The 26621-nt window shown below is 43.2% G+C and overlaps 1 protein-coding gene across 2 annotated transcripts in view; it reads right to left on the bottom strand.

Moving 5' to 3' along the window:
* LOC147747978 (uncharacterized) overlaps nucleotides 1-26621 on the bottom strand; it is a 108404-nt gene that overhangs the window by 47161 nt on the left and 34622 nt on the right. For both annotated transcript variants that reach the window (XM_086957484.1, XM_086957474.1), the window contains exon 3: nucleotides 25575-25685. In XM_086957484.1, coding sequence (XP_086813610.1) covers nucleotides 25575-25685 — 111 coding nt within the window. The remainder of the gene's footprint in view (nucleotides 1-25574; nucleotides 25686-26621) is intronic.

The following is a 26621-nucleotide window of genomic DNA, read 5'->3' on the forward strand; positions in this document are numbered from 1 at the left end:
ACTTCTCTTATTTCTTCTTTTCTTGACTCTGGTTCTTCCTCCGGTTCTTTCTCTGATGCTCTTATTTGTATTCTCCCCAAGCCAGGTAAAGATTCGCAGTACTGTAAAAATTATAGACCCATTTCTCTCGTGAATATTGATTACAACATTTTTTCCAAATCCTTGGCGCTTCGTTTAGAATCTTTCTTACCAGATTTATTAGGGAAGGAGCAGTCTGGCTTTGTTAAGGGTAGATTGCTTTCAGATAATACTAGATTGTTCTTTGACATTCTCTCCAAGACCTCGCACTCCTCTCATCCTCTTGCTGCCATTGCCTTGGATGCGGAAAAGGCTTTAGATAGAGTCGAGTGGTCGTATCTTTTTCAAACGCTGAAATGGTTCGGATTTGGTCCACGAATCTCAACCCTCATTTCTCTTTTGTATTCTCACCCCAGAGATGCTATTGCAGCAAATGGTGGCGTTTCTTCTTATTTCCCCCTTGCTAGAGGGGTGCGTCAAGGTTGTCCTCTTTCTCCTTTCTTGTTTAATCTTGCCCTAGAACCCTTTCTTTTGCGAATCCGTCAAAATGATGCTATAAAGGGTTTTACGTTTCATCAATTCACAATCAAAATGGCTGCTTATGCAGATGATGTCTTATTATTTTTGTCTGAACCCACAACTTCCCTACCTGCTTTTTTAAATGAAGTTAACTCATTTGCCTTTGTTTCAGGTTACAAATTAAACAAAGATAAATGTGAAATTTTACCTCTCACCAAATTTACTTATAAATCTGACTTCATTTCTTCTGGCTTTACGTGGAATCCTATTTGCATCAAGTATTTGGGTCTTCATTTCACCCCCACTCTTTCAGGTACGGTTTCTCGCTGTATGGATGTATGCATTAAAAAGTTGACAGATCTTACCACTAAATGGCATCCCTTATATCTTTCTTGGTGGGGTAGGCTGGATACGATCAAGATGATGCTTTCCCCCTTGGTCTTATTCATAATTTCCAACATTCATTTTTCCATTCCTTTACTCCATTTCAAGAAAATTAACTCCATCTTGTCTTCATTTTTATGGGGTCGAAGGAAGGCTCGTATGTCTTTATCTAAGTTAACAAGACCAAAGGCGGAGGGTGGGGTGAATTTTCCAAATTTTTCTTTGTATCATAAATCTTTTTTATTAAACCAAGCTTCTAGATGGCTCGATGTTTCTCCTAATTTCTCTCCCCTATGGACAACACTTGAATTGGAATACATTTCTCCCTTCTCTTTCCTAGAATACCTCTCTTTTTCTCGTTCACCACAATCTATTTCTACTCCAATTCTCAAATATACCTTAAAAATTCTACCGCCTCCTTTAATCTCTTCCTTTCACGATCAAACCATATGGCACAATTCTTCGATTTTAATAAATAATAAGCCTTTCTTCTGGAAGTCATGGAGAAATCGTGGTCTTATATGGGTACGTCAATTATTGCATCAATCATGTATTTTCCCATTTTCAGTTGTTGCAAAATCCCTCCATCTCCCCTCTTCCTTTCGCACCAATTATCTCAGACTAACACAAGCACTTCAATCTGCATTTGATATGCATGTCCGGCTATCCTCTACATCACTTCAGGAGTCTCCTAGCATATCTCAACTAAGAACTTTACTTACTAAAGGATCTAGGGCATCAAAAATATATTCTCTCTTACACGCTCCAACATCCCCACGCACCAAGACAAAGGTAGAGGAGGCATGGGAAGTTGACATGGGCCTTTCATGGCCTATAGATGTTTGGGATAGACTATGGGTTAAATTACGAAAATCATCTAGGGCTGCAAATACTATTCAAACTCTATTTTTCATCTATAAATCGACTCCTACTTTCCCCATTAACACTTAGTAAAAGATATCCTGCCCTATCTCACGCTTGTTGGTCATGCTCAACCCCTCAGGCGGATTTACTACACATGCTTTTCAATTGCAATCTGGTTCACCGGTTCTGGGTTCAGGTTTGGTCTCAAATTAACAAAATCTTCTCCACTACACATCCGTTTCATATATCACATATTTTTTTAGGTAGTATTTCACCTATCTGGAACCCTCACAATCTCAATATAAAAATAATTGACTTACTTCTTGCAGTAGCTTTTCAGCAAATTACCAAAGCTTGGAAAGACTCCACTAAACTCTCTTATCAGGCTTGGTGGTATGCTGTGTGCTATAATCATATATTAGATACAACATATGTTTATCCACCTGTTTTAGCCCCAAAACGAAAGCAGTTATGGGATCCGGTTACTTCATTTTTTGATTCTTGTGCCCTACGTTCTCTGCCTAAATCTCCCTTTCAACAAGAAGTTGCTAAACCTCCTTGAGTTCCTTTTATTATATTGTCTTTTTTTTCTTTTTCATAATATTCACAAAATTGCTATGTTGTTTAGTATTATATTTCAAAGTAATGTATTACTCTTTATCTCCTAGCTGGTATTTTTCTTTACATCTTTCTGTATTTATCTCATTTGAACTGTTTTTTCTAATCTATTTTGGATTTTTGATTCTCGTTCTCATGTGTTTCATTTATTCTTTTTGTATCAATTTCATGCATTCGTGTATTTAAATTGTTTATATGACTTTTTCAAAACTTTCAATAAAACTTCTTTTGAACTAAAACAGACACACTTGGTTCATAATGGACATTTAAAGCTATGGAAGCAATAAAAAATTATCTGAACCAGTTGTAAAAAACAATGATGCCAAATAGGTAGAAGTCTAAAGAATACTGGTGATGATAGAGGTACGTCAAGCAGGATACTTCAAGTAGCGGTAGCTGGGAGTGAGGGAGGGTGCATTTGGTAACACTCAATTCTACAGTTAATGACGTGGAATATGAGACAGCCTTGAGCTCCTAACAAAAGGAGACGGTGATTTTCTATTTGAGACGCCTTGGAATTGGGGTGACCTTCCTACAGGACATACATTTGTCAGATGATGATGTTCTGAAGAAGTGGAAGGGTAGGTTTAATCATGCATCCTACACAACAAGTTCTAAGGTGTTGGTATATTGCTGGCACCTTCAACACTACTAGTTGAACAGCCCTGGGTGGATCTGGCAAACTGGTAGAGAGTTAATGGAACTGCAGTGGTACTAATGAATGAATATGTACCCAATTAAGATGATTTAAAGTTGTATAATGCCTGAGTGAAGAAGTGAGTGACATAGATGAGCATGTTGGTGGTTTGAGTGGGCTATTTTGATTGCATATTAGAAGCAGGGTTAGATAATCATGTTGAAGGTTGAACCATGAGGAAGGGGATTTGATTAAAATGCATCTGTGAAGATAACATCATGTAGTGGAAACAACATTGTCATTTAATTCATCAGTACCTGATGTTCATCCTAGAATAGATAACATGTATGCCTGTACCACCACAGATAGCACATGGAAGTTCACTGACTGCACCGTAGGGTAGGATGATGTCAGATGTTGCTGCACAGTATTCCGGAGTTTAAAATTATTTCTACGTTGAGGAAAATGAGTGGTGGTATGGAGCTTTGATTTAAGTAGTTTAGCAGGTATTCAACAAACCTTAGAAAGAGATATTGCTTGGAAGAGTGAATTTTAATGTGACTTAATTCAGCAATGGCTCCAAAGAGATGGAGATAAGCTTAGTAAATTTATGTCTTGAATTTTAAGATAGTAGAAACTGAATAGAAATATAGTGTCCAAGTGTCCATAGATGATAGCGACAGGAAACAGTATAGACATATATGGGACAAATGTGGTATTTATGAGGTTTTTGTAGTCCTTATGCACTCCCACAGCTATGGCAGATGTATCAGGATTAATGGAAATATTGGGAGAGATAACAATGGCCACACTGATAGAAGATTGGAGGAGAGACTGGAGGCAGAAATAAACATGCCTGAGTTGTTAGCAACAATTAAGGAACCAAATAGGCACAAGAGCCCAGGAGGGAATGGTCTCCCAGTGGAATTTCAAATAGTTATTGGCAATACTAACTGCGGCATGGAACAGGGGTAAGCTATGGGATACTACAGCAATCACTAAGAGAGAACAGAATAATTACAGTACCAAAATCTAACATTTTGGTGCTGCTTGGGTAGTAGGCAAAACGCATGCATACTTTGACCTCAGATTGAATTATAATAAATTAGTTCTTTTAAATAACTAACCCCCCCCCCAGTAAAGGAAAGAGGAGTTCATTTTAGTACTTGGGTATAATGATAATGACCACAGAGCACCAGGGTACAATACTGACTTTTAACAAGAGTAACAAGCAATTTAAGTAAATCAGTGGGATTCTAGCTGATTCTACCAGTGTCACTAGTGGGCTCATCAGCATTGGCTAAGGTGATGGATGTAAAAGTGTATACCCAAGGACAGTTTTTTGTCCCCAACTACATTGTTGTGTCACCTCTTTCCGATGGCAGGAATATTACGATGAGTATGAAAAGAAATTAATGAGAGCTAGGGAAGGAAGGTGGCTTGCAGCTATCAGATATGGAGGTGTATTTCCTGGCTGCTCACTTCCAGGATATGGTGTAAAGAACTGTTAGATGGGAATGGCAGAGGGTGGACGCCTAAAAAACTGCTACTTACTGAGCAGCTGTTGCACACAGAGATGCCATGGATGGTAAGGTTGGTCCACAATCAGTAATAGCAATATGTACAGAGAATAGGAAGAAATTTTCCTTAAGTGTAGTGCCGATGAATGATCTGCCGAAATACAAGAAGGCACAGGAGTCGATGGATACAAAACGGACTGCAGATAACTTTATCACAATGCAAGGCATGTTTAGTGGTGGACAATTTGTGTTATTTGGAAAGGTGCAGAACACATATGATAGTCCACCCATTCAATATTTGAAATACAATAGACTGTGCAAGGCAAACATCCCAGAAAGGAATAGCTAGTAAGATCAATTACACTAGCATGGCTATGCGTTAAAGGTAGAATCACTAAACTAGCCTCCACTTTTCACAGTGCGATGAGATTATATACCCTGTACACAGTGCATAAAAATGAGCCAGGTAAAAAGTTGTGTGGTGGAATTATCAGAGTCTGAATATGAGAAGGCCTGTTTTCTGTGGGTAAAAATGTCAAGTAATTGCGTGCTGAAGCTAGTGCAATTCCATTTGGTGCATCATAATATGTTGCATTAGTGCTGCTACATAAAATAGATAACACTAGGAGTGAAGCTTGTACTAAGTGTGGCAAAACAAGAAATACATTTCTCTACTTGATATGGGAGTGCAACAGAATAAGTTAACAATCTGTTCAAAGCTGTTCAAAGCTCCAGTTGTCAGAATAATTAAAGACCTAACTAGGGGGGTCATTAGGATGGCGGACGGACCTGCGTCCGTCCGCCACCCCCGAGGAAGAGGGACCGTCCGCATGGGCAGCGGTGGTCCCTCCATGCAAATTAGGATGTGACCGCCACCCGTATCCTTAACATTGCGGCGGGTGCTGTTTCAAGCCGCGCCCCCCGCAATGTTAAAAATGCATGCATTGCATTTGCATGTACGCGGTGCCTGCCGCTTTGTGCATGCAAATGCAGGGGGGTACCACAGGTACCCCATGTGCACCCCCACCCCCCCTTCACCCTGGGCCCCCCAGAAGCAAAGGTCCACATGCTTTTCCACGGCGGAAAAACCGCCGCGGAAAAGCATGTCTACACATGCTTCCTAATTTGGCTGACGGTGTCTTGCAGACACCGCCACCAAATAGCCCTCCAAAACCCGCGGATCAGCGGCGGACGGACCTGCCGTCCGCCGCTGGTCCCACCGCAATCCCACCGTCATCCTAATCTGGCGGTGGGTGTTTTATGTGGCCACGGCGGTGAATCCGCATCCTCCAGGCCGGCGGAAAGGATGCGGATTCACTGCCATCCTAATGAGGCCCTATGTGTCTCCTACAGATCTCTTCAAATCCCTAGAAAACAAACAATTCCAATCAAAAATATAAAAACCAGCAATGTTACTGATATCAGTGTTAGCAAAATGCAGCATAGCCATCTATTGGTTGGGCCTGAGCCTCCACAAATCATGAAGGGCTATGTGACATTGGTGAATTGTTTATAGTGGAAGAGATCAGACTGCGAAGAATGAGAAAGGATTACAAGCTGGAGAATCATTTAGTTGACTGTACTGAAATAATATTAATGTCGAGACATGCTAACCATAACATTCCACCCAAAAGGAGAGGAGAAGGAAGTACATGATGGATAAGGAGTATTTAGGAAGACTTGGGGAGATGAGACCTATTAATCCAAAAGATTATCCAAAATTGTAGACATGTATGGCACTAGAGGGATGTCCTTTTGTTTTTCAAGAATGGCAATATGTGCAAAGGGATTTTAATAAGAAAAAACATTAAAATAAAAAAATAAGTGATTGTGTTTTCTTGTTAGTTTGCCCAAGGGCTCTCTAAGAAACAAACTCTTGTGTTTTTTTGTCTTCTTTTGCACATTTTAGATCCCTTATATAAAACGTTATCTATTGCATGTGCTACGTAAATTGGAATTTACCAAGTGACACACACTGATTTTCCTGCAACAGTTAGACTTTCCAGATGTATGTACAGCAGTTGGCTCCCTTTTAAAAAATGCATTGCTATTGCAAATGAGAAGTGTGACTCACCGGTTAGAGGCGGCAGACCCAGAAGCAGAGGTCAGCCCGGGACCACGGTTCAATTCCTGACGCGGCAGGGTACGGAACCAATGTCAGCGGGCTCGATAAATCTCGCCTCGGTGCCTCTCTAACCATGGGTCCCACGCTGCAACTCTGGGCAATAGCTTGCTTAATCTCCACAATGGCCCCCTTGCTGCTGGGAATGCCTGGCTTCACCTAGGGGATACCCAATAGTGACCATCTCACAGGGAAAGCCAGGACGGGTTCCCCAGCAGCACACAGTGCCAAGAAACCCTGGGGTGAACGTGCGCTCTACAAATTCATACTAACATTGCAAAATTCTATAATGAAATATGTGGTTCTGCAGACAGCAATGTTCGACAACTACCATGTTTGTATTTTTGAATGGTTTTGCAAACATAAATGTCCGATAGATGCTTTTTATCATATTTGTACTTTCGAATGGTTCTTTATACTTTTATCTCTTTTTTTAACTATTTATGAATTTGTGCTTAGGTGTGACTTTTATGATCTGCTTTTAAGTGATCGAATAAAGATTATGATGATGATGATAATGAACAAACTCTTATGGTTTGAAATGGTTTATAACTTATTTGATCCATTAGAAAGAGGAATATAGTTCTCGATTAAACCTATTGAACTAGATTTGTTGACTCTTATTTAATCTCATGGCTATCAAAACATCTTCTTGAGATTGGGCAATACTTTCACCAGACTGTAAAAAGGAGAACACCAGGAGTAAGCGCCGTTTTCACAGAGGCAAAACGGAAGACGAAATAAATTCAGGAGTGGGTGAAAACGTGGGCATGAGTAGAAACATTAGAAAGCGACCATTCAGAATGTAAGCAAGCCCAATAGATTTGAGAGCCTCTTTCTAGCCTCAAACGTCTGAGTTCCAGAACTTACCAGTTTATAAATATTCTTGGGGATGGAAAAAAAACAGGAAATCTTAGCACTGCAATTAGAGGAGGGTAGAACATATGTATACCCTGAATTTATCATTTACAGTTCCTTGCTGCTCCACAGGGTTTTCAGGAATATTTCACTCTACACAGCCAACTATTGCAAAATATTTTCTTGGCTTGCATTCCACAACTTTAATCTGCCTTAGCCTTTTTTAGGTGGCTGAGACAGATGATTCTTGGCCATACATTATCATTGACCTAGGCTAATGATTGGCTACAAAGCTCTTTTCAGGGCTCATGCCCTCCAACATTTTCCCTGTTTGTTATGAAAATATTCTGAGTCTCCTTTATGAGACTTGCACAAGTTTAATAATAATAACCCTGTATTTGTAAAGCGCAAACTACACCACTACGGGTCTCAAGACACTGGGGGCCGTCGGGAAGTTAAAGCTCAGAGTCACAAGGTGCTGGGCTGACCTGCCCTGGGATCGAACAGTGAGCCCTGTGTTCCGCAGTCAGCTGCCCTGGCTGCTGCACCACACATCTTCCCAGAAACCAGAAACGTGCCATGCCTTAGATTTGAATTTAGTTATTTCTGGACGGTGGGGTCTTTCTTCCAAAGTCACTGAATCCTCCAAATCCCCTCTCTGTACTCCCATTCAATCTTCGGAATCCTACACTTTAACACATTTGGTCAAGAGATGTATAACAGGAACTCAAATTTTGAAAAAGTGCTATAGTATTCAGACATCCATGTGTGGGCAGTACATTTCCTTCCTCATCTTTAAGCACCATTATCTGTTCTCTGTCATCTTAATTTTTATCAACTAAGCTAACCGACGACTGGATTTAATCCCGTCCGCACGTTATTTAACTGACACCACTCTGTAATCCAATTTACATATGTTATTTGTGAGTTCATAGTGTCTCGCCTTGGCCTGCATCAGTGTTTCACATAAATGTGTGTCTGTGACCACCCTCCTATTGAGTTGGGCTATTTCCCTTTCAAGAGCACTAATTTTGTGTCTCTGGCCGGACTTCACCCCATATAATGTTTTCATGCACATTCCACAAATGTACACCTTGAAGGTGTCCCATTCTATTCAGGTGTGTTTGTTTAGGCTTCATTCAGTTTGAAATATTGTCTGATGTGTAACTCTATGGTTTCCCTGTACACCCAGAGTCTAGGGCCTCAATTTTCAGCTTCTAAGTCGGGATGCATTGTCTATCCTATCCCCATAGAAACACAGCCAGTTCCTGTGTATGGCTTGGCACACTTTTTACCAGGTATTCAGTTCTAATCAAAGCACACCAAGTGCTCTGAGTATTGCATCAGATTGGATCTTGTGTTTTTATGGACTTTCAAATAGTGTGTGTATTTCCTTTGCACCGGTGAGCTAGCCCCCAGGTATCCTGCAAGTGCTATTGGGCCAACCAGATAGCTAGCGCATCGGAGGCTCTTGCTGTCCATGTATTAGGAAGCAGTCGAAAGGCTCAATCTAATGCCTTATCGAGTACACTACTAAAGTCTCCAGCCCAGATAGGTGATGTATGGATTCTGGATGTCATCTGCTGCTGTATTGAGTGAAAAACGTCTCTCTGTATAGAGTTGGGTGCATACATACTAACCTGAAGCAGAGATCTCCCATTCAAACAGCCCTTTACAAACACATATCTGCCCTCAGGGTCAATGTCAACTTGTTGCATTTAGTATGGTGTCTCCATCCATCACCTCCACCTTGAGGGTTGAGCCCCTACCCTTTCTGTGGTAAATGTGCTGTGCTCCGAAATTTTTCCCATTTTCTTTAAGTAGGGACTGCTGTCCGTTTTTCCTAGTACGTTTTACTCCCTCCGATTTTAGTCAGCAAGAAAGCAGAGGGCCAGTAGACACAAGGATAAGGAAAAAAAAATTGTTGCCCATGTTAATGAGCTGCAACCTTTAATCCAAGAGAAAGAGAGTGGCCAATGCCCTTCATAAATAAATCCTTCAATCAGTTCAGGTTCCAGAGGTTCATCTCTGTATGCTATCGCCAGAGTCTACATACATTCATGGCCAGATCAGTACACAGTGCCTAGAATGCGCAGTCCAGAACCTATGGTTCCATTCAGAACTCACCGTATCCTATGGATCCCACATATCGCTTAGATCTGTTTGGGGAAGGTCAGTGGAGGGTGGGCTTCATTCACGCAGTCACCGCCTGTGATCTATTGACTTTTTTTATACCGTCAGCCTCTAGTCCGCTGTGTGCTCCCCGTATTTAAGGTACAGGAGCTCAGTAGTGAGTACTGTTCCTCTTAGCTCATGTCCTTTCTAAGCAGGCAGTAGGGGAGAGCTGCAGGACAATTCCCTAACATTGTGGCAAAGGCAGGAGGCAAATTTCTCCTGCCTGCCACTGGCTAAGCTGCAATAACGGAGGTTTTGCCTGCACCTCTTACCAAACCTTTGATCCAGGTTTCAGGCTTGGGGGTGTCCACTTACATAACCTCCTGTCTGAAGAGCATTCATAGCTCCCACAGCAAGCACCACCTCTGCTTCGCTTGAAAATGTGTAGCGTCCGGTCCCTGATACATCCCTCTGGCTCTTACGTCTTACGCAGATAAGGGCAGGGCTTGGCCCCAGAGAGCATCTCTTCCTCAAGCCCAGCTGGTCCATTTCCCTCCTCTGCCACACACTCGGCCCTCAACTAGGCCACACTCCTCTCTTTCACTGCCATGGGTCCACTGAACCTCCCGGTCACCATTGAGGATTCCACAAACACTGGCGCAATCAAAGCTCTACTCATGGAGTTGGCCAAACCTGCAGTGCTCAGAGATGACAGGATTAACTGCTTTGGCGCTAAAGCTCTGGTCCAACAAGTCTAGTAGGCCATATTGCTCAAGCCACGCTGAACATAAGGTAACTATAAACTTACGACTTCTACTGCCCTTCTCTACGAATGGGGCACTTTCTTCAAGAAGTAAGTTAAGCTTAGTCTCTCGAGATGTATTCAGCCTACAGGCATATTGTAGATCCAGGAATAGCCAGTCATCAGTTTAATGTGGGAAAAGTAGGTTGTACATCTCTTAATCACCAACAGTGTAGTGTTTACCCCTATTCTGCTACTCACTTGCTCTTTGGGTTCCTTTAAACTGCATGACAGCTGGCCGTTTGTGAACACCCTTCGGGCAAATAGCCCCCTTCAGGTCACTAATCTTTGTGCCAATACACTATGGATTCAGGCAGTATTAGTAAACACTAGTTCTCTTCATAAAAATACACTACACATATTTGAGCTTCTTAGGGAGGAACATTTGGATAATCTTTTTATCATGGAGACATGGATGAGTGACAGTTCTGCCCCGGATAATGTTCTTGCTGTCACTGCAAGCTATTTAATCGCACACCATGATAGAGTGGGTAAGATGGGTGGGGGCATAACAATAATCTCTAAACCCTCTCTTAAACGTACCTCTTTTGAGACTCCTGAACTCTGCAGGGCCGAATCCTTGGACTTTTATTTTTCTCCTTCAGCTTACAAATCTGTCTGGAATACTAATTTATTGTCCCCCCTGGTCTGTATACCATTTTTTTGTCCTCATTGGATGACTGTCTGTCCAGTTACCTCTAAAAAATAATTCAAATTTCTCGGTACTGGACGATCTGAACATCCGTTTGGACAAGTAAGAGGACGATCATGCCTCCCTTCTCTCAGACATTATGTCCGCTTTAAACCTAAAGCAGTTTGTGAATAAACCTACCCACTTTGCAGGTCATCTGCTTGATCCAATCTTTTCCAATGGCTGTACCAAGTTTGTGGAGGTTCTCAGCAACACCTAGTTGGATCATTCTACAGTGTATTTCAGATGGTCATTGGAGCATGGCCCCAGGTGCAGAAGGCCTAACTCTGCACTTCCTTATAACTGGGACACGGTTAAGACTGAGGAAACCATCTCTATCTTTAATACCACTGCTTCAGTGTTCTGTGTTAATATTAAAGCAGATGCACTGGTAGTTAATGCCTGGTTAGGTAATATGGCCGACCAGGTGGCACCCATTAGATCATGTTTGGGTGGTCAATGACGGCCATCATCGTCTTGGCTCAATGAGGAGCTTAAATGAATGCAGCAATATTCCAAAAAGCTTGAGAGAGCTTGACACAAGCTTTATCTGCCTGAGGATAAGGAGCGCTACAAACAGGAGCTATCTGTTGATCACTGAGGCATATAAAATGCCCAAGCAAAGTACTTCACTGATTAAATCAACAGGTCCAATAATCTACCTAAAGATGTCTTTAAAATCACTAAGAAGTTTACCAACCCCTACACTCTCTCTCAGCACCTGGAAGCCTCACTGAATCTCTGTTCTCAACTCTCTGGCTTTTTTTAGAACACAACACGATTCTGGCCACTGTTAGGTCCTTGAAAGCTGCTGGTACTAACAACAGCATTGACCCTTATGGTTCAGATGGCTGAGGAGTATCCACTGCCACTAATAGCAGTGAGCCAGTCTGTTCTCTAAGTCAGTCCTGGACAGTTCCTCTTCCATGTTCTTGCTTCCTTACAGAGTTTTCACCCATTTCATTGGAGGATTACGATCATGCCTTTAGAGCCTGTAAGTAGGGGTTCCCAGACAACCCCTGCCCTCTCCGAATCTGGGGTGCTAATGCGGAGGCCATAAACTCTACCTGAATGTGTTGATAAACAACTCCTTGAGCCAAGCCTTTGTTCATAGTTGCTGGAAGAATGCCAGGTCGGTTCCACTGCTCAAAAAACCTTCGGCAGATAAGTCCTTCCCGGCCAACTACAGGCCGATTTCCCTGTTACCAGCCTTCTCTAATATCCTCAAAAAATTAATCAACATCCAACTTTCCAGATATCTTGATCCTAACCAGTTGCTGCACCCTTCACAATTAGGCTGTCGCCTTGGCCACAGCACGGAGTCTGCATTGGTTGAGGTCTTAGAGACTATTAAAATTGGATGTGGACAACGGGAATAAAATAGCCATGTTGCTTTTAGACCTTTCAGCTGCATTTGAAAGGTCTCTCATCCTATCCTGAAGCAAAGCTTGCGGGACATCAAATTGGGTGGGACCCCGCTAGCCTGGCTGTGTTCCTTTTTATCAAACAGAGGTCAGTTGCTGTTGATGCCACCATTTGAGACAGACTGTAAGTCCATCGAGTTCGGTGTTCCCCAGGGCTCTGCCTTGAGTCCGTCTTTGTTCAATGTATATACGCCCCCTTTGGCAACCCTGGTGGAATCCTTTGGAGTGCAGATCATCTCTTACCCTGATGACATGCAGATTATTCTAGCTTGGGACCTGAACAACTCTGGTGCCCAATGCAGATTTGAAGCGTCTGTCAGCAGTGTTTGAATGGATGTGCCAGAGTAATACGAGCAGAACAGAGGTACTGGCTTTTGGTCCCATGCTTCCAACCCCGTCCCTTTGTGGGTGTGACTTTTGGCCTAGTCTGCTCCCTCTCCTTCGACTTCAACTATGGTGGTTAAGAACCTGGGAGTGAAGTTCTATAGTAACCTGTCCTTTAAACCACATGTGAAGAGCACAGTTGGAATCTGCTTTGGCCTTCTCTGGTTTTTGAGGAAGTTTTTGTTCCTTCTTCCAGCTTCTTCTCGCAAGATGGTAGTCCATGCCCTCATAACATCTCTGCTGCACTATGCTAATGCATTATATTGGGTTTCTCCCTGTACCAACTTAAGAGACTTCAGCTGGTGCAGAATGCTGCAGCCAGGTTCCTGCCCAAAATTCCAATGAACATTTCTGTTCAGCGCCATCTTAAGGAGATATATTGGTTTCCCATACGGGCAAGAGTGAAGTTTAAGGGACTGGTGCTTGCCCATAGAGCTTTCTATGATATAGGCCATAAATACCTATCCAAGCGGCTCCCCTGTTATCATCCTTCCAGAACCCTTTGTTTGGCTAATGCATTGCTGGCTGTTGTGCCTAAGATGAGGTGGAAGAGATAGGAAGGCACTTCCTTCTCGGCGCTAGCTGCTGCAAGCTGGAATGCCATCTTCGTGCTACCAAGGATGTGGGCTCTTTTAAACGTAGCCTGGCTTTTTAATGATGCCATTTTGTGTTGTCTACCTAGTGGCAAGACCAGGGACCTACTGTACCTGTAGCGCCAGGACACTCTATATAGTAGCTGCGCACTTTACAAGCACTGTTTGATCGGATTTGATTGGTCGGAAACATTTAGCATTCCCTGAACTGAGTCAAAGTCACATAAGAATAAGGGCTCTAGCACATGATAGTACTAGCATTGATAAATAGGCTGAGAATTTCAGTCTGGTTGTATACTGACTGGTGTCGCTTTTGTAATCTTGCAGCATGATAGATGCCCGGAGTGCGCTGAAATCAGCCTCAGGACTGGGATCCGGCATCATAGCCGGGGCCAGTGCCATCCCATTTAGGACTGGGGTATCACATGTAGTGTGGACGCAGACGCAAGAGTGGAAGTGTGAATCTGACATCACAATGAGCCCTTGAATGGGTTTCATGGGGTCAGTTGATGCTGAGTAAGGGCCTGCCAGCAGAAGTCCAACAAGAACCCCTTGCAGCTCCATGGGGCCTGAAGGCATCGCAGAGGGAGCCTGAAGCATCTGAAAGAGCTGAAGCCTGGGTTGCTTGAAGGCTGCTCTTTGCTTCAAAGTCTATGATGAACTGGGAATTTGGCGCTGAGACCAGTTGCAGGACCGGATCAGAGTAAGAAGATGCTTGTGGGATATGATCTTTCAATTGATGCCCTTGGGGCTCCTCGCTTGACTTGGAGTGCTGAAATTGGGTCACGTCCTGCTTAGGTTTCTTGCGCTTACAGCGCATCTTTGAAATTTTGTAAGACTTCAGGTAGAAACTGAACTTCATATAGGACTGTTGTCTTGGATGAGCTCCCAAGCTGCCTTGCAACGGAACACATTTTTCGATTGTGACCTCATCTTATGTTCGGCAATGTAGAATTTCAACACTTGCTTCCAGATTGCCTTAGGATGCATGAGGGAAGATTTATCACGAATTTGGGCACAATTCCGTTGCAGTTAGGAAGGCCTCCTAACGGCATTTCCGCTGTCCGAATCGGATCAGGAACGGGTCTTTCCAACTAAATTGTAAAGGTTTCCAACCAACTGACTACGATGCGAGTTAGGAATATCCCAATCCAAACCCGATGGCATTCGTAATGACCGAGCCGTACGCAGCAGAATCGTACGTCTCTACAGGCTGTGTTTCTGAACGACCGATTACGATGCTGGATTCAGACAGCCTTTCTGAATCATGCCGTCCAACTCGAATCAGCAGTAGGAATTAGACTTTGGGGGCCCATAGAGGGCTCCCATGCACCCGAAGCGATCCTAATCAGGCCAGTGGGGGTATCCATGGGTCCCCCTTACCAGCTCTGCACAGTGTGGCAGGCATCAGGGGGAGCACAATTTTCCCCAGCTACCCCTTTCTTCAATGGGAGCCTATGCATTCGGTCGGAACATAGGCTCCCATTGAAATCAATGGGAGCCCAACCAAATCGTATCTAGTAGCATCCGGATGAATCGTACTCGGTCAGTCTGACTCTCCCGATCCGATATGGTCAGAAACCATTCCCAAACCGTATCGGTTGGAAGGATTTCCATACCGCATCGGAATCGGGCCCTTAGAGTTGTGACCAATGTCGAAGCACCAGAGGAATACATTGTATGGGTTTGTAACAGAAATCTGCTTCCGGCAGTCACAGCACAACTTAAATCCTGTCCTTTTTGAAGGAGACCAGGTAGGCAGTATTCTGGTTTATCTCTGAAGTAATGAACATGGATCTAAAACCTGACACAATGTGTCTCATTGGTAGATGTAGCTTAGGTAGGTATAAAAAAGTGAGGGTAAAAGATCTTCTTGTGTCAAATGTTCTATTGACAGTCAATGTAACCATCGTTGTAGTGCATTAGTTAGCAGCATCTGAATGTTGTGGATAATTTCCATCTCATGATCATGTACTAGTTGTGCAAACCCTCCTGCATGCACAACTTCTACAATGTTTTGTTCATATTACAGTCAACAATTACGCCCTAACCACCTTTGTTTGTTTGATACAAATCATGGGACCATTTCAACATGTCCTCAGAGCCTCTTTTATCGATTTCTTTAAGTACACACCTCAAATATTGGAAATCCAAACCAATTCCTGTTGCACGATTCTCTCAAAGATTTCAATATTTTTTTATATACTGACAATTCCAAAGTGCTTTATGGTTCCAAAATATCAGTTCCAATGGTTACTCTGCAGCTTGAACCTTCTGCTTTTGCTTTTCCTTCATGGCTTTTTGTACTAATGTCTAATGAAAGATATTCTATTTGTGTGAATACCTTCCTTTGGATCTATATGGTATAGAAAGACAATGGTGGTGGGGGTAGCATTCCACCCTTCTAGAGGGAGAAGGCCTGTAGTTACTGGTTTACCCGGTTAAAGTTAAACAGAGCCCCAGCATCACAAAATGGATGCTGTTGCCACAGACACAAGTCTGCCCTCCTGCTGCTGGACGTAACTCCAGCAGGGGAGGCCTGGACAATAGGTTTCCTGTCCAGGGAGGTGCTGGCACCTCCCCAGACAGGCTTTAGTGTATTGGGGCAGGGAGGGCTGCATTCAGTGAATGCTTTCCAGACACTGCGTGGGGCACACAAGGTGCTCCATGCATTTCCCAGTTCAATCCGGTTGCTGGGGCACTCAGCCCCTGCTCTGGCACGTAACTGGACAAAAGGGAAGGGGTGTAACCACCGCCCCCCCAGGTCCACCCATAGGAGGGCCCTTAGAGTTAGTCCAACCCCTAAACTTACTATAAGTATAGAACCCCCGTCCCTAGGACTGTAACATATATCCTGGACCTTCGACATTCCATTTCGACTGGAAGACGGAAGAAATCTCCCTTGTGGTCAAGGAGTGACCACCCTGTCCAAACAGGCACCAACAGCATCTTTGCTGGTCTGCATTTTCGGGGCTCCCGCTGGAGCCCCAAGAATCTGCGACTCAGGACACGGACTTCCAAACATCTCTGACCTGTGCTCCCAGCAAAGCTGAGACCTGTGGCGGACACGAGAGATGTGGGACCGGAACTCCTGGACAACCTGCATTTTGATACCTGCATCGACTTCCCGAGGTATCCCGAACTTGTGCATTGGGGTGTTTGAAACCCCAGTCCGGAGCATCTTTAGCATGAGGGGCTTAGCATGAGCTAAGCCCCTCTGCAGCTTTCAGAACCATCTCCTTATAGCTTTTCTATGATATAGCCATACCATATACTCTTGCATGCATTATAATCCTCACGGTTAATGCTAACTTTGGTTAGGCTTTATCAAAACATGTTGTGTAAGGTGTCAAACACTTTGGAATACTACCCCCCCCCACCGCCAGACCTGGCGTCGGGGGTAGCATTCCACCGTTCTAGAGGGAGAAGACATGTAGTTACTGGTTTACCCAGTTAAAGTTAAACAGAGCCCCCGCATCACAAAATGGATGCTGCTGCCACAGACACAAGTCTGCCCTCCTGCTGCTGGAGGAAACTCCAGCAGGGGAGGCCTGGACAATAGGTTTCCTGTCCAGGGAGGTGCTGGCACCTCCCCAGACAGGCTTTAGTGTATTGGGATAGGGAGGGCTGCATTCAGTGAATGCTTTCTAGACACTGCCTGGGGCACACAAGGTGCTCCATGCATTTCCCAGTTCAAACCGGTTGCTGGGGCACTCAGCCCCAGCTCTGGCACGAAACTGGACAAAAGGGAAGGGGTGTAACCATCCCCGCCCCAGGCCCACCCATAGGAGGGGGACCTTAGAGTTAGTCCAACCCCTAAACTTACTATAAGTATAGAACCCACGTCCCTAGGACTTTATATTACCCTGGACAAAACTCTGTAACATATATCCTGGACCTTCGACATTCCATTTCGCCTGGAAGACGGTAGAAATCTCCCTTGTGGTCAAGGAGTGACCACCCTGTCCAAACAGGCACCAACAGCATCTTTGCTGTTCTGCATTTTTCGGGGCTCCCGCTGGATTCCCAAGAATCTGCAACTCAGGACACGGACTTCCAGACATCTCTGACGCTGACCTGCGCTCCCAGCAAACCTGAGACCTGTGGCGGACACGAGAGATGTGGGACCAGAACTCCTGGACATCCTGCATTTTGCTACCTGCATCGACTTCCCGAGGTATCCCGAAGTTGTGCATTGGGGTGTTTGAAACCCCAGCCCGAGCATCTTTTGCACCGAAGCTCAGAGGCCCACACTCCATGAGTGTCCTGTGGGCCCACTTTGTGCATTTCCGCTCAACGCGTCTTCGCGGTTCCTAGTCCGTTGGCTAGTGAAGCCCCAAGAAGACCAATCCTTGAATTACACTGCTTTCCTGGTTGCTCCAGCTTGCTCCAACTTCCCTGCAAAGGATAAGTTCCTCAGACCTTGCTGGTCTGCACCGAAGCCAATCTCGACATCTTGCGTGGATTGCGTTTGCCAAGGCTTGTTGGGTCCAATCTGGATACCGACACTGCAGTCAACTAGACCCTTCGTGGGACAGCTCGAATCCAGCTCCTGGTCGTCGTTGACGCCTCCTGGTCTTCGTGGCTGAAGAGACAAACTTCACCTTTTCACCTGAAAACACCAAACATCTGGTGGCATCTTCCTATTGCCGCCCCGGTCACTGGCTAGTGGCCCAGACTCTGTCTCCTCTGCTTTCAGGTTCTTTAGATCTCCGATCCACCGGACACTTTTCCTCTGGTCGCCTGCAGCACTTCTTCGCAGCTCTCCATTGAAATCGACAACGAAACCTGACACGAAAAGACACCTATGCACCCGGCTTCCCTGGGTGAGGTAACACGAGTACTCCGGTGCTCCTGTGGGAATTGACTCTCCAAGTGTCCTAGTCTAAAAGGGTTCCATCGCAGTTCATCTCCTTGTGCCCTTAATCTTTAAATTTGTAACTTGTTCATTCTCCATAGAAAGTCAATAGTAAGCCGCGGCTGTGGTTAGACACTGCACGCGTCTCCCGTGGGCCTCAACATCCTAACTTTTGGTTGTTCCTAGAAGCCCCAGCGATTCCCCAGGCCCTAGGCCTGCTTTCTATTCCTCACGTGGCTCTTATACCACTATTTTAGTATATGGTTTGTGAGGCCCCTAGGGCAAAACGTATACTGTGCAACTTATCGTATGCTAATTAAGCTCCTTGTATTGTACTTTTACCCCTGACCTCATAAAGAGTGCAGAGGGGTTGTGTTTAGAATAAATACATATATATTTGATATATACCTTGTGTGGTGTGCTTTCATTTGGTACTCAAGGGATTATAAATGGTAAAACAACTTGCTTAACTCGTCTCCAAGTCTTAGCCTGAAGGCTGCTCTCCACAGCTACCACTAGGATAGCTTTCAATAAGGTTGACTTTATAACCTACCATCAATAAGGGTCGATTGGACTGGTGCGAGGTGCCCACTAGAATAGTGGACATCATATACCAGGCCAACTTCTCACAAATGGTCCTCAAACCAATCCTTCATCAGAGTAAATTCAATTACGTTATTTACACATTTCATAGCTAATTGTTTATCACGCTCTATGAGTAGAAAACAAATCCTACAAGGAAAAAGAAGAAAAGGATGTGCAGCAGCCAAATGTATACGGAAAATACTGAGTTTATCCTGTTGATTAGCGGTGTTATTCTTCTTAACTTCAAGATACTAAATAACAATTTCATAAAAGGTTGCTCCAAGGGGAACGTGCAAAGGAGAGAGTGCTCAAAAAGTGGTGGTTGGGAAAATAATTCCTGGGGTAGAGTGAAAAGGAGTTGGAATGGTTAGAAGTGACATTGGTAAGCACAGCTACCTGTCTGCCTATCTCCTCTGACTCGTTCAGTCCCCTAGCTACTGTATCAAGAAGGTGTATCCACCTGCATTCTCCGACGTTCAAAATGTTAACGAAATCGCCCCCTCTGGGGTTGGGTTTTACTCTCTCAATAACCCACCATTTCAGACTCTCAGGGGTGTGTTCAAACGCAGTGAAGTGATCCACCAGAGGTGCTCCCTGGACCTTGCAGCGGATACCACTGCAATGTTGCAATATCCTGCTTTTGACCTTTTGGACTGTTTGTCCAATGTACATAAAATTGCAAGGGCATGTGATGGCGTATACTACCCCTGATGTGTTACAATTGCTGTGTTCCTGTAAGTAGTAGGTGTGATTGTTAAGGCTAGCTTGAATCCAGTGGCAAAGTGAGAAAGGGACCCATGTCTGGGCATACCCTGCCAACTTAGGGCGAACAAAGAAAAACCAAAGGGGATGATGGACGGAGGGTTAAACATTGCAAGCACTCACCCCCAGAAACAGATCTGGGTTTAATCCATCATCATTCTTTAGCTCACTCCGCCACCCCAGTTCAGACATGGACATATGCACATCAGTCTGACCCTGTGCCTCATGGGAACAGTCCCACCTGAACTGCCAAGCCATGTCTTCCTTGGACTGGAAACAAGCATCCAGTAACACCACAAATGGGCTCTATGATGGCCAACTGCAATTGGTGCAAGGCTGTTTGGATTGCTGTTCCAGTTGGGCACCATTGTCAATGTGCTCTACCATGACTGATGCTAATCAGTGTTGGCTCGGTGACAGCTATACCTGATCGGAAGTCCAGAAATCACGACTAGACTTCACCAAAGCCGAATGATACCAGTGCATGCTGCTCGACAGTTATACCTCCTCAGTGCTCCGGATATAACACTTCTGGGCCCATTGACTGTTATTTTACAAGACTAGATCTAATTTAAGACACATAATATGGTCATAAAACCACCACTAATCTACCTAAATCAAACCACTGTGAGAAAACCCCCACCAGTCCACCTAAAGCAAACCAATTCAAATCAAAGAGAACATGCATGAAAACATTTACCACATGTGGCTGGCATTCAGGAGGACTTTACAAATCCACCACTGCATGTTCTACCCTAATCCCCAACCATGTTTGAAATTGTGCATTAGTCATATAGGGAATGTCTGTAATACACCCCATTCACTATGAAGTCTATCCTCTCTCTGGCTTTATGTCTCCTCAGAAGCTCATACCTTACTATCTAAACAGCAAGGAGGTGGACTGCAAACCCACAGTAATCACAATAAAGCAAACATGGGATTTGCAAAGTATAACAGCTCTCTTATTAGAACCTTAGCACACCCTAATTATACCCTGAGTGCACCCTATTCGTCTTTCATCACACAGGCAAGTGCAGCGACCCAAGACATACAATACAAGTATCACATCACTCCTGCACAACAATATATCGCTTCCCATATAAGCTGATAGCAACTACAACACCCCTCCAACTATGCATGCAGCACCTCACAATGGGGTTGGAAATGCTATATAAAGCCTTGTCATAGCTTCAAATGCCCTGGCACAGTCTCACATGTCTTGGCACTGAATTAAATATCCAACTACAACCATCATATAACAGGCATAGCTTCCAATGCTCACGAGCAGCCTAAAATACTCTGTTCCAGCTGCAAATGCAATGAGCATCATGCTCAACCCCAAATGCCAAAGTACAGTCTCAGCTGAACCGTATATGCCAGTCTTCAAAGGGTGCTGGGATGTGAGGTGATGATGTGGATGAGGAGAAGAGTTCCTGCCACTGACCTCAGACTCCTCAGCACTAAATATGAGGCTGCTGTAGAGTCAGAAGAAGGTGAGAGGACCTTAAGGTAGGCGTTTGAGTCACGAAGTTATGCTGGAGGTACCTCCGGCTTTAGCGCTAGGACAGGGTAGTTCGGAGTTTTCGGCGCTCTCGTTGTTAATCCATGATCATTGGACTCTTTCTGTATTGTCAGCCATTTAAGGATTAGGCAGCAATCTGCGCTTTTGCCAGCCCGAGAAACAGTAGAGGCTTATGAGTTTACGTGATACTGATTCCCGGGTTGCCAGTGGTCTACCCACACCAATGTATCTGGCAACATCAATAGTCCGTATCTATCATCTTCCACTTAGATATGGACGCTTGCACGCTTTCAAGATAGGTCGCCGATCCAACTAACAACGCGCATTATTTCTTGCCAGACCCTGCACAAACCCTAACAGCGTGTAACGTTCTCTCTTCCTTTTTAGAGTCGCTGGTATACAATAAAGCAGTTTACCAATGGACTGTATCTCTACTGACCATATAAGTAAGCCTACACTCTTCCCCCCTTTTTTTGGCTTTATTGTTCGTTGCTATCTTGGACATGCATATGAAGTGGAATGTGTCAGTCCTTATTGGACTCTTGTGTTATTTTTCCTTCTTTGCACAGATTAGGAAGTAACAGTACTTAGTCCCTTCGCCGTCAGCCCCAATCAACTTGAGATCTTCTTTTTAATACGACACATAGATGAATTGCGTGAAGTCCCACTGAACAAGGACACACTGCGACCACCTTGGTAGGTCACTGTCAGTGTGAAATAAGGATGGGTGTCAATAGGAAGCATACATACGTTATGTAATTCTTGGTATTTGTGCATAAATTATGACATCATGGCGTTTACATTCTCCTTGTAGCCATCAATACGGATGAAGTCCTGAGTCTCACATGCCTTTTGTGCTCCCATTATGAACGACGCTATTGGTAAGCCCTATTTAATCTGGGACATGCAAGAGTTTCAGCAAGTCGCCATTACATGTCTATTTACAGCCTCCCTTGATTCCTTTGTAGATGCTGTTCAATTGATCTGGTCCTTCATGTGACCTCTATAATCGCACTTTAAAAAAAGGAAAAATACTCACTGTGCTCTTTTGTAAGTATAGACAATGTACAGCTGTGCTACTGTGAGTCTCTGACCCCTTACTTGAGGATAGACCCCCTTGCAAATAGCTAATTTGTGTGTCCCTTTTTTTATCTGGTATTTATAATCTAGCCGGTAACATGCTCTGTGAGTGAATAGGTAGTCTTGGCCCAATAGGTCCCTTCTTCGCTGTGCTATGAAGTCAGTTTAATCATATTCCTTTAACTAACATAGCCTACTTGAGTCGCGTTGATGAGCCCCCATAGTTTAACTGCAATAGTGAATGTCTTATGCTTTTTTATAAAACTTAACTTGTGGATGTCTGAGTGACAGATTTATTCTCCTTTTTAGGTTTTTGTCCTGTCTGATCCCCGGGTTCTGCACTAAATGGTGAACAAGGTCCTGATGAAGGTGGCTTGAACCACCGAAACGCGCGTAGACCTGCTACAAGGGCCGTTATTCCTTTCCTGTAGCCCTTGAACAATTTTAGCTGTGTGATCTGGCTAATTGTTTACCAGTTCCTTTTTTCATCAACGTATGAGGTGTGATTGTAGTATGCTTGGTAGCACGAGAGTAAGTTGGTTGTATGTCTGACACCATGGGGTATATATATTTATTTGTTGCTTATTTTTATAATTCTATCATGTCTTTCATGAATTTGTATAATTAATTGATGTGTTTTCTATAGAATTGCTTGATTTATAACGATTTTTATATGAATTTATATTTACAAAAAAAAGAAATAATAAATACAATTTTTTGAATGATTTCTGTTTAGTATTACCTTCCTTCTGTCACTAGTCTTTGATATGTATTGATGCATGCACACAATTGAAGTATATGGCCATTGAAGGGATTTTTTTCTATTTCTAGTTTCATTGTTCCTCCCCTCTGTCCCTTGGCCACATTCGCTCTTTGAGGGGGTCCCATTGTACATGTTAACTTATGGGAATTGTCATGAGCTACCAATTCCATCAAATCTTTTGAAACAATGATAACCCGATCCAGTGTCATAATACAATCCTTTAGAATCTCCTTCAAAATCTTCCTTTAATTTCTAGGAAGAAAATACATGAACTTTTCCAGAAAGACCCTTACAGCACATCTAATAGAAGCTCAGGAGCACTGTGGATGGAACTTGCTTCACAGAGGGACACAGATGCTGTCTAGCAGACCTAGTTATTCAGAAAATCCCTGAACTTATTCCTTTTGAAGGGCCAACAATTTGTCTGGAGGGGTATTCTCTAGGACAGAGAATAAGGGGTGTGACCTGTGCTTTTTTCTGGCTTAGGAGTCCTCAAGAATATCTCGTTCCAGGTCCAGAGGCTGACGTCTAGCCTTACATCAATGGCGGAGAAAGCCTTTGCAGTGAATGTCATGGAAAACTATACCTAAATACCAAAACAGATAGTCGGAAAATACCTAGACACTGTATGGGCAGATGCTGATGGGAAGTGTACATGATGGAAATCACATAATTTACCTAAGGGATCTTTTTCAAAGTCAGAAATGGCCGACCTGTTTCAGAAGCAGATAAATACCCCCATGGCATTTCTGCTGTGGTGGGAACCTGAAACAGAAGGTTCGCGTTATTGACCCTGGAAACTAGAGCTTGACCCTCTCACAAGCTCTCTATCTTTCAGTGTCCTATGTGAACTCTCATATCATATGCGGTTCTCAGTGGTGTGTGACTCTAAAAGACAAAAGCCATGAACTGAGTGTTCATCCTCACAAAAATTCTACCGTTACATAAAGCATAGGGGCCCAAAGGGCGGCTGAGAAAATAATTATTCAAGAGAAAAGTAAAAAACAAAATTCCCCAATCAAATTGCTAACACAAAGATGTTCAGTGAAGCAAAACTTATTTTTTTTTTTACTTTACCAGTTTCATTAATAAACACAATATCATTACCAGCTCAAAAGACAATAAAATGTGCACCATTACACAGTATTCGACAGATGTGTCTCATTCTTTTCTCAACATTACATTGTATACATAGTAATACGCCCTGATTAAGTACAGTCTTGCCATCATACGCTTCTATCGCAGTGAAATCACATTCCAGAAGTCACGTACCCGCTAACATTGGAATATCCCTGTAGGGTGTGTGAAGAAATAGTGTGTCAATGTTTAGCCAATACCCATAGGCACAATCCCGGTATTTGGCCGCATGTGAGATTGTGATTGTATTGAGGCTGTGTATTGTTTAAAAGGATCCCAGATATCCCGGGGACGTGATTTACTGGGCAACGTAGACATATAGAGATCAGAATTGTATTGGCAATATGCGAGACTGCGCAACCAGTCCTTGCGCTGAGGTTCTGCCCTCCACCCTCATTTGAGTGCAATCTCCCTTTTTGCCAACAGCAGCCCCAACGCTGTGAACCTTCTGACCGGTTTGGGGATGTTAACATATCCCAGTAAAGCTATGGCCGGTGCAAGGTCTATGTCAAAACCAAGCATGTCCCCCAATGTGTGGAATTTTTCGATCCAGAGCTTACCTATTAGTCCATGCCAGGTGCGCAATGTCTGCATGTGTGGCTCTACATTTAAGGTAGCAGTGGGGTCTGTCCGGGTCTATTTTGTGTGACAGATCAGGCGTGATGTAGATTCGCCGTAAAAATTTGAAGTGCAGAAGCAATGAAGCAAATCTTCACACTTGCTTCCTTTAGAGAAAAAAATTTCCAAAAACAGGCAAAACTATGTTCAGAGATTCTCACTTTATCTAGAAGAAACATTACCTGTCTACCTAACACTTAGGTGCAGTCTGGAAAGTGGAGTTTATAGACTTCTTAAATAGGCAGTGTAATACTTAGAGACACCACTCCCTAATTTGTAATTTTGTTCTTGTGCATGAATATAGATACACTCTTCAGGCAACTGTATTTTAATACTAAAATGCAAACTACACTCGGCTTTAAAAAAAAGGACAGAAAACGCTGTTTTCTTAACAAAATATTTTTTTTAAATGATCATTTTATCTGACAAAATGTGCTCCGGGATCTAATGCTGGAGATCTCCTACAGTAGTCTTTTCAACATCAAAGAAAATTTCACATAAGAGAACGAGACCCAATTCATTCAGAAGTACAGAATTAATTGTTTCTAATATTATTTCCTTCAGTATTATTTGAAAGATTCCTCCCCCCTAGAATTGGCAGGTGGCACAATCAGTGCATCTTATACAACGTGAAATAAGAAGAAGAAACCCGACTATTTCTCTTGAATATTCAAAGATCTCGCCTGCCCCTTCCACTCACCTGAAAAAGGTTTAACTCGGTCTCCTTCGAACAAGTCTTCAATGTCTTGAGGACACAGGCCTTCCTTTTTTTTTGGTTTTAAGGAAAAGACAGAGGTCGCAATCAAAGGACCTATGACGATAAAGAACACCAACATTAAAAAAAGGTATTATTAAAATACCAAATGTACCTGTAGTAATTAGGGTACATATAGCTAATTTTTGAAACACAAATGTTACCAAGGTTGTGCGTAAAGTAGTTGGAAGGTATAGAATAATAATATCACAATACAGCTACATATTGAGATATATACAATCAACTTTCTCCTGACAGCTGTTACTCCAATGCCTTAAGTAATTGTTTGGAATACTGAGTTAAATTGCCATCTGTGAACAAAGAGATGTTTGTGCATGGATAAGAACTCCAAATGTAGCAGCAACAAGCATACCCCTGACATTTTCTGATGGCAGATATCACTGGGGGAAAAAACTGTTGAAAAGTATTGAGTAACAGAGCTGGTAAAAAAACTATGCAGACATCAGTGCTGTAAAACCTGATTCTGCATGCCATACCTAATTCCAAACTGAAAACCCCCTATAAGAGAATATTTGAGGCACTACTCTGCAAAGGTAAATGTTCATTTGAAGGAGCAAATGGACATTCAGATTTGTTATGGGTTTAAATGAAGAATACCATTTAGCATTTGATGGATTTTACGTAATCCCTTTGACAATAACAACATGCCTAGTTCTTTAAACATTCCAATTAAACATTATCTTCCCATTCTAAGACACAATGTGAAATATTATTAAAGAAATTATATTTAAGCAATCAAATATGAAGGAATAGTAAATTCTCAATAGTTATCTGAAAATCACCAACTGAAATTAATTAATATTCCTTACTATACCATTAATTAGCACCCTTACAGAAAACTAATAAGCACCAAATATTGGAGAGGGGTCATCATGAAATGACAAAAGTTTACCATGCATATCACCAAAAGGAGATGGACAATGCCATTGGAATTTTGAGATAATTTCTGCATAATTATTGGTTTACAGACTT

This window comes from Lissotriton vulgaris, chromosome 1_1, assembly GCF_964263255.1.
Source record: "Lissotriton vulgaris chromosome 1_1, aLisVul1.2, whole genome shotgun sequence".
NCBI lineage: Eukaryota > Metazoa > Chordata > Amphibia > Caudata > Salamandridae > Lissotriton > Lissotriton vulgaris.